The sequence below is a fragment of the Equus quagga genome, unplaced genomic scaffold (assembly GCF_021613505.1).
Source record: "Equus quagga isolate Etosha38 unplaced genomic scaffold, UCLA_HA_Equagga_1.0 160575_RagTag, whole genome shotgun sequence".
Lineage (NCBI taxonomy): Eukaryota > Metazoa > Chordata > Mammalia > Perissodactyla > Equidae > Equus > Equus quagga.
Window position 1 is genome coordinate 1 of NW_025797121.1, and position 7,779 is coordinate 7,779.

Sequence of the window (7,779 nt, forward strand, 5' to 3'; positions counted from 1 at the left end):
CCCCAGCCACACAGGCTGTGTGCATCTGTTTAGCAACCTACCCCCCCCAACTTTGCCATGCTCTGCTTGTTCTGGTAGGGGGCTGCACAAGGGAAGTGAATAATACAAAGACACACACCCAGCACCAAGGACACTCAGAAAATGTCCTCAGTCCCCAGTTTCCCCTCTCTTCACAGTTGTGTGTCTGTGTGGCTTGGTGATCATGTGCATGTGTGTATGGCATATGTGTGCATGGATGACGATGTGACCGTGCATGTGTGCTCGTGTGTCTGTGTCCAGCCCCTGATCCAGGGGGGAGGGAACCCACTGCAGAACTGAGACTTCTCAGAATTAAAGGAATGCAGGAGTCACCGGGACAGACAGAGCGACCCAAAAGAGGAGGTCAGCACACACCCGACCCAGACAGGAACACACAGGACGAGGCGAGAAATCTCAGTGGCCAGGGGCTCCCACTTGTGTGCACACACATGCACAAACACGGGTGCACACAGCCTTTGGGATGGCGCACACACGGGACCAGGGAGACACACCACACCCGTTCTGGAGGACAGGCCACCAAACCACAAGGCCCAGCAGGCAGCAGAGAGCAACAGCCCAAGTCCCCAAACTTGACTCTAAAATACTCAGGCGCCTCCGCCCCAGAAGCCACAGGCCACCCAGAGCCTGAGCAAAGGGGAGAGTCGGCACACAGCCAAGGGGTCGGAAGGGGATGTCCCACCATCGATGTGGGGGCCAGTCCAAGCAGATTTGGCTGCGGTGGTCCCTAGGGTAGCCCCCCTCAGGCAGACGCCCTCCCCCACCCCAGCAGGAACAAGGCCCAGGAGGCACTTTCTGGAACCAGGCACTTTTAATCAGGAGCCAAGGCTGGGACTGAGTGGGGTGGGGGGCCTGGGCGGGGCAGGGAGTGAGGGGACCAGGGCCATTAAGGTTAGAGCGGAGCCCCTGGGATCCAAAGGGGATCTTCAGGGTGCCCAGGCCAGGGCAGTGGGCAGCAGGCCCTGTGGTGGGGTCAGGGTGGAGCCCCCGGGGCGGCACCCTGGGGGGCGGTGGCCCTGGGTCAGAACATGGGGCAGGGCCCAGCCCGTCAGTCATAGTCTGAGTCGTCGAACTTGGTGCTGAAGAAGGCAGCAGAGTCCTTGGCCAGCCGGGACAGGTGCAAGGCGCCAGTCACCACCAGTGCCAGGAGCAGCAGCGGCGGCACCAGCGCCCACATCGCGGCCAGGATGTTGTAGCACTTGGCCTTGGAGCCGAAACGCCGGGCTGCCTCCAAGTCTCCAGCCACTTTCTGGTCTCGGGCCTGCAAACCAGTGGCAGGGCCAGGTCTCTATCTGTGCTTGGGGCGAGGGGCCTGCCTCCCGCACCCCAGGAAACCACTGGGTCCACACCATGCTGGACCCAAACTCTGGATGGAGGGATGTGGCCTGAGGGGACATTGCCCTGGGCTTGACTCACTCCCTTCACAGCCCCCAACCAGACACTGGGGCTTGGCCCTCCAAGGGCCCTTGTGTCCTAGGGGACCTCAGCCTAAGGGGAGCTGGAAGGGGCCCCTGTCTCCTCCCACTCCAGCTATGGACCCAGTGGCCATCCCAGGCCAGCCTCAGCCTGCAAGGACCCTCCAAGTGGGGAGTCCTCTGGGGTGCTGAGACCCCCCCAGAAGCTGAAGGTAGGGGGCTTTGTTCACAAGACCCCCAGCATGTGAAAAGCCCCCATTTGATGAAAGAGGCCCCCTTGGGTAACCCCCCATCGACGCTACTCTTCTGGATGGACTAGATTCCCTTGAGGACAGCCCCTTCGTTTTTGTGAGCAGCACCCGGCCTGGGACGCCCTCATGAGCTGCAGAGCGCAGAGCCCGCCGTCCCCAGGGAGTAGCCCCTTGATAAGCAGCTCCCCTTGGAGACCTCCTCCTCCCTCTACTTGATAAAGCAGCCCCCCAGTGACCACCAAACCCCATAGAGACCCTTCCCCTGCCCCCAGCTTACAAGCAGCCCCCTCAAACGCTCTAGGCCCCCTCGACAAAGCCCCCCAGAAAGCACCCCGCCCGCCCACCTTGATGGAGTAGGCCAGCGCCAGGAAGCCGAGGCAGCACAGGTTCAGGTAGAGGGTGCTGAACACCGACCAGATCAGGTGGTCCCGAGGCGGGGAGCGCGGCGCCCCCAGCGCAAGGGCCGTGTGCGCGGCGCCGTCCGCCTTACGGGGGGCCCGGGGGTCCTCGCGGGGGTACGACGTGTCCATGGGTTCCAGCGCCGTCTCCGCCTCGCGCAGACTCCGCTTCGAGGGTGGGCGCCCCGGGCCGCTTATAGCGCCCGCAGCCCTGCCCCCAACGGTGGGCTGGCCAGCGCCGACGCTAAATATAACGACAAATGACAGCCTGGAGCCGGGCGCCGGCCCGCCCGTACCCCCGCGAGCCCCCCACCCCCCTGTCCCGCCCCGTCCCGTGCCCCCGTCCCCATCTCTCCCCCGGAGACCCTCGCGCGAGCCCCCATCGGCCCCCTTATGCTCCTGCGTTCCGCCAGCGGCCCCCACCCGCACAAGTTCCCATGGAAGGCTGCAAGGATTGGGAGGCGTTCAGTGGCCGCGGACCCCCATCAGAACCCCTCCCTCCCTCAAGCCCCGCCCCAAGGCGCCCTCCCACCCAAGGCTGCTGATGGTGAGCGTGCAGTGGCAGCATACCACCCCACCTGCACACCTTCTCCCCTCACGCCGCCAAAGGCTGCTGGGCAGGGCGTGTAGTCGCTGCAGACTGCCCACCAGAGCCCCCTTCCCCGTGGCCAAAAGGAGCTGGAGATCCACCTCAGGGCCATGGGTACAGGTACCAGGCTGCCTCAGCGTCAGGGAAGGGCTGGAGCCCCCCAGGCGTGGGCTAGGCCCCCCTCCTCAGGACCAGGGCTGCTGAAACCCCAGCTCTTCTAGCCCCAGAACGCAGAGCTCAGGCTGTGCCCTCATCACCTTCTGGTCGGTAGTGCCCAGCCTGGAAAGGCAAAAGTTCCTGCTGACGTGCTAGTGGGAGGCTACAGGCCACAGCAGGGTCAGTGGCAAGGAGAAAACAGCAGGGAAGAAGGCAGGCGAGGGGGTGTGGCATGTGCAGGTCTGCGGGAGGCCACCAGGACCAGCCACAAGGCTATCATGGCTGTCAGGCTTGCGATGAGCTCTCCTGACCCAGTGCAGGTCCTGCCCTCCTCCCTCGCGGGCAGACAGCTGCTTCTCAGTCTCCTTGGCCGGCTCCTCCTGCCCTCCCCAGTCCAGAGATGTTTGGGGGCGTGAGCTCAGGGCTCTTCTTGACCTCATCTCTCTCTGCAGGGTCCAGTGGATGCTTGGCTGTAAGTGTACGTGCCAGTGACTCATGTTATGTCCAATGGCCAGACTTCACCCCTCAAGTGCCTGCTCGGTGCAGGAGGCTGGGGGGATCTGCAACCTAACTCTTCGAGAAGAGACCTCAGGCTCCGACCCCAGACCTCCTGTCTTAGTCAGTTGGGCTGAGATAAAGCACCACAGACTGGGTGGCTCATAACAACAGAGGTTTATTTCTCACAGTTGTGGAGGATGGAAGCCCAAGATCAGGGCACCAGTGTGCACAGGTTCTGGCGAGACCCTCTTCCTGGTTGCAGGCGGTCCCTGTGTCCTCACAAGGTGGAAGGGGCTAGGGAGCTCTGTGGGGTCTCTTTTATAAGAAGTTATCACAAGGGCTCCACCCTCGTGACTTAATTACCTCCTAATACCGTCACAGCAGTCACTAGGACTTCAACATGTGAATTTGGGGTCCACAAACATTCAGTCCATCACTTCTCCTCGGCGAAGTCTCCCCCATCACAGGTGATGGTGACTCCACCCACCCAGCTGCTCAGGCCAAAAGGGTTAGCTTACCCCTGCCCCCTGCTCCCTGTACCAAGTCCATTTGGCCCCACCTTCCAGGGCAGGTGGAATCTCACCACCCCCACCACAACCTCACCTCCTGCTGGCTTAACAGAGCCACTCCCCTTGGCACTCTCAGTGTGGCAGCCAGAGCAATCCTGTTGGAAGATAGGTCATGTCCCCCTCTCTGCTCAGAACACTGCACTGGCTCTCACCTCATACCAAGTGAGATCCAAAGTCATGGCAATTGCTAATAAGGCCCTGCAAGTTTGCTCCAGGCCACATTCCCTGGACAACAAACTCCAAGAAGGAGATTCGTGTGCAGGACATTTAATAGCTCTTGGGGTCAAGCCCAGTGGAAGGGAGAGGAAGGAAGCAGGATGGGGCAGGAGAAGCTGAGGTGCACTGAGGTCCAGCAAAGACTGCTGACCCTCAGATCTGGAGCTTGGAAGGCCCTTTGGAGGCATCAGAATACGTGTTGTCCCTCTGGGGGAAGTGCCCAATGAGCGTCACTGGCTTGCAGCTGTGCCCATGGGGGCCCTTCCCCTCCCAGGAATGTTCAGGCCACCCCTGAGGGGGCTGGAGTTCAGGCTCCAGCTGTGTCCAGCTTTGTGCTGAACACGGAGCTGATCATGGAGAACCAGGCTGGGAATCCTTCCTTCTCCATCATCTGGTCCCAAGGGGTTGCCCCTGCAGTCCCAGGCGTGAACAGAGGGACCGGCGTTGGGAAGCAGTGGTGGACGACACAGGGTCAGGACAACCTGCCTGTTTGATCTGGAATGTTCCACTTCCATCCTCATAAGCATCGCTGCTGGGCCACCTGAAGCTCTGATTGGTGGGTCTGACACAACCCTGCTGTGATGGGCAGTTCTGCCACCAGGTCAGCTGGAGGCCCACATGGTTAGAGACAAGATGGGAAAGACTGCCTTTGCCAGATCCACCTTCCTGGACCTGTCCCTCTCTAGTACTCCAACACGTGGGACCCCCAGGGAGAGGGGCACCCCATGGACTCCCATGGCTCATCCTAGAGGTCCCAATCTTCCAGCTGCCTCCTAGAGTTAGCTCACTGATTTTCGGGGTACATAACAGGGGTGTGGGGAGACGAGCACAGGAGCCTGGCAGACATGCCCTTCTGAGTCCAGGAAGGGCTTCATCCAAGGTAGGAGGGGCCCACAGTACCTCCTGAGGTAGACTGGGCAGATCCACATCAGGTGACCCCCATCCCAGCCACAGTGGTCAGGAAGGCCCCCCCTTCCCCCAGGGTAGCCTTCATGAAGGGCGATAACACAGCACTGTCACAGGCAAGTGCACTTTATTGAATCCAGGTGTAGACGGGTATGTCTGCAAAAACTGCTGTAGAAAAGGGTATGGGCAAGTGGGCAGGGCCAAAGCCCCAGCATCTGAGGCCAGCAGGGCATGATGGGGACGGGGCTGTGCCCATGGGCAGCTAGAAGTAGCCTCTGCCGTCCTGCATGGCCTTTACAATTATCTGGTAGAGTGTCAGGCAGGCAAATCCCATGAGAACGATGAATCCGGTGCTCAGAAAGAGGCCCAAGACCAGGGCCCAGATGTTCAGGCACTTGGCGGTGGACGCATAGCTCTGGGCCCCAGTCACGTCGCCCACCATCTTCCGGTCCCTAGACTGGGGGAGAAGACACAGTGAGAGGGACCTGGAGGGGGTCTGGGAGAGCCAGCTGAGGTGACTCGGGTCCTTCCCTGCCTGGTCCCTGCCCAGAGCAGCCTGCACCTGCCCTTCACCCAGATGGGGGCCACCCTGTCCCGTCCCCTGGAGCCTGAGCAGCACAGTGCCCCGTGGGCCCTCCCAGCTGGGCCTCCATCTCCTTCCTCACAGACTCAGCCTCTCCAGGAGGCCTCAGGCTCCTCCTCCCTCTGCTCTGGCCTCTTCACTGGCTGCTCGCCCCGCAATGGGGCAGCGTTCCCTGTGAGTCCCTTTGTTCCTTCCGAGAGATCCTCGGAGCCCCATCCTGAGTCTGAGGGATGCAATTTCTCGTTTGATCAGTAGAGGAATTCCCTGGAGTCCTGGGGACAAAGTCAGACCCTGGCCATGGCCGTGCGCCTCATGCAGCCCCATTGTGATCTATGATGAGGATTTTTAGGCTGCTTAATTTTAAAACGGTTTATGATGAGGATTTTTAGGCGGGTTACTTTTAAAACTGCAGATGAGAAGCAGGCTCCGAGGACTGGAATTTTGCTTGCCCCTTTGAGAGACATTTGCATTTGTGAAGGAAGCGGGGGATGAACTTGTAGGGACCTGAAATTGGCCACTCCAAGGTATGACTCTTTGGCATCGGGATTGTTTTGGGCTGATTGCTTTTGATAAACTGGGACAGGGAAGGAGGCTCTGGGGAATGGAACTTGCCCTTGTTGGGACACATTTACATTTGTAAGGTAAATCTCTATCTGTAAAAGGTGCCTCCCTCTCTGTACCAGGAAGAAGAGGAGAGATGACCTTGTCCCTAGAAACTCTTAATGGGGAAGGCAAGAACTTAAATTGGTTGCTGTCTGGCAATCTCATGTAACTGGTTTAGGATGGTGGCGTCTACCCTTTCTAACCTTTACTTAATCCAATTTGATTCTTGTCTAAAAGTCATGGGATCACCCAATGACCAGACCCCACCTGCACTGATACCATTTTAACTTTTTACATATTCTTTGTCTTGTAAAGAGATAACTCACATACCTATGCCTTATATTTAGCCTTACTCTCCACCCAACTTTGCAGCAGCAGCAGAGGCAGCAGAAGCGGCAGCAGCAACATGCCGGCAGCAGCTCTGCCTGCCCATGGGTCCTGTCCCCATGCCAGCGGCAGCAGCAGCAGCTCCCCATGCCAGCAGCATCTCTGACTGCCCGTGGGTCCTGTCCCCATGCTATTCTACTCTCTAAATAAAAGAGCACTACTGCCAGATCTTAAGAGTCTAAGAAATCTTTCTTTCGACTCCTCGGCTCACTGACCCCGCATCATCTACACACACACAGACGTACACACACAAGGCCTCCCCACAACCCAGATGCCATCTGGGTGGGGACCTAGCAGGCTGACACACACTTTCTGGGGAATCCCCCACGCACCCACCCACCTTCACGGAGTAGGCGAAGGCCACGATGCCCAGGCAGCAGCACCAGTATGTGAAAAGCGTGTTGAACAGGGACCAGACGATGTGGTCAGGCACGGAGGTGTCACTGTGGATGTTGATCACGGTGGTCGTCACGGGAGCTGAGCTCCGGGGTGCCCCCAGCACGGACACCTCATGCTCCTCCTTGAGCATCTCATAGGTCGGGGGGACACCAGTGTGGGCGCCACTGACAAAGGTCCGGGAGGTGTGGTTCATGGTGCCGGGATGGGGCGAGCTGTGGTCCGGAAGGCTGGATGGTGCTCAGTGGGTCTTTTCTTTCCCCAGTAGTTTCGGTTTCTCTGAAGTTTCCTTTTCCTGGCTTTGGGGAAATCGGGAATTGGCTGGGTACCAGGAGGGCGGAACAAATGACTGAGTGTCAAATTACACTAGGGCAGGGTTGGAGGAAGGGCTGTGGTCTAAGAGGGGCTTCCTGTCCCAGGCGGTCAGGTCAGGTCTCGTCTCTGCTGACCCACCTCCTCCTTCAGGGGTGTAGATGAGCCCTGGGGACTGGGAGCCATCCACCCTTTCCCGCAGCCCAGCCCCAAGCCTGCTGCAGAACCTCACTCTCCCCAGCCAGGGCCCCCACAAGGCCCTCATTCAGACTCCACACTCCAGGCCCAGAGGGAGTCCTCCCCCCAGAGCCCACACCTGGGCAGTCCCACGCCTCCTCCCTGAAGTCTGTTGTCCTTTTGTGCCGTCTCCACCTACCGAGGGTAAGGCTATCGGCTAGCAATGCCTGGGGGTACTCACCTGGACCAGCCCTCGTGGTTCTTGTGATTGCAAGACGCCCTTCAGC

General features: G+C 59.5%; 2 protein-coding genes across 6 annotated transcripts; both read right to left on the reverse strand.

Moving 5' to 3' along the window:
* Positions 1–834: 834 nt before the first annotated feature.
* On the reverse strand, positions 835–3,159 carry LOC124233199 (interferon-induced transmembrane protein 5). 5 transcript variants are annotated; one of them, XM_046650370.1, is made up of 3 exons: positions 2,947–3,159; positions 2,047–2,344; positions 835–1,297 (listed from the first exon to the last, which is right to left on the reverse strand). In XM_046650370.1, exons 2-3 carry the CDS (start codon positions 2,230–2,232, stop codon positions 1,085–1,087), a joined length of 399 nt encoding a protein of 132 aa, XP_046506326.1. In that variant the 5' UTR covers positions 2,233–2,344; positions 2,947–3,159; the 3' UTR covers positions 835–1,084. The 5 variants fall into 5 exon arrangements, with proteins under 5 accessions (XP_046506326.1, XP_046506323.1, XP_046506322.1 ...); XM_046650367.1 differs by lacking the exon at positions 2,947–3,159 and adding an exon at positions 2,791–2,937; XM_046650366.1 differs by lacking the exon at positions 2,947–3,159 and adding an exon at positions 2,671–2,937.
* Positions 3,160–5,144: 1,985 nt separating this feature from the next.
* On the reverse strand, positions 5,145–7,646 carry LOC124233198 (interferon-induced transmembrane protein 1-like). The gene is made up of 2 exons (XM_046650365.1): positions 6,948–7,646; positions 5,145–5,491 (listed from the first exon to the last, which is right to left on the reverse strand). Exons 1-2 carry the CDS (start codon positions 7,197–7,199, stop codon positions 5,297–5,299), a joined length of 447 nt encoding a protein of 148 aa, XP_046506321.1. The 5' UTR covers positions 7,200–7,646; the 3' UTR covers positions 5,145–5,296.
* Positions 7,647–7,779: the final 133 nt, after the last annotated feature.

What these genes read in the sequence shown, in the direction of transcription:
- LOC124233199 (XM_046650366.1), bottom strand. Translation starts at nt 2,801, where the DNA reads ATGGCCCTGAGGTGGATCTCCAGCTCCTTTTGGCCACGGGGAAGGGGG. An exon ending in GAAGGTGTGCAGGTGGGGTG is followed by an intron (nt 2,345 to 2,670) that starts GTATGCTGCCAC and finishes CGTTATATTTAG; the next exon opens with CGTCGGCGCTGGCCAGCCCA. An exon ending in CGCTGGCCTACTCCATCAAG is followed by an intron (nt 1,298 to 2,046) that starts GTGGGCGGGCGG and finishes ACTGGTTTGCAG; the next exon opens with GCCCGAGACCAGAAAGTGGC.
- LOC124233198 (XM_046650365.1), bottom strand. Translation starts at nt 7,199, where the DNA reads ATGAACCACACCTCCCGGACCTTTGTCAGTGGCGCCCACACTGGTGTC. An exon ending in CCTTCGCCTACTCCGTGAAG is followed by an intron (nt 5,492 to 6,947) that starts GTGGGTGGGTGC and finishes CTTCTCCCCCAG; the next exon opens with TCTAGGGACCGGAAGATGGT.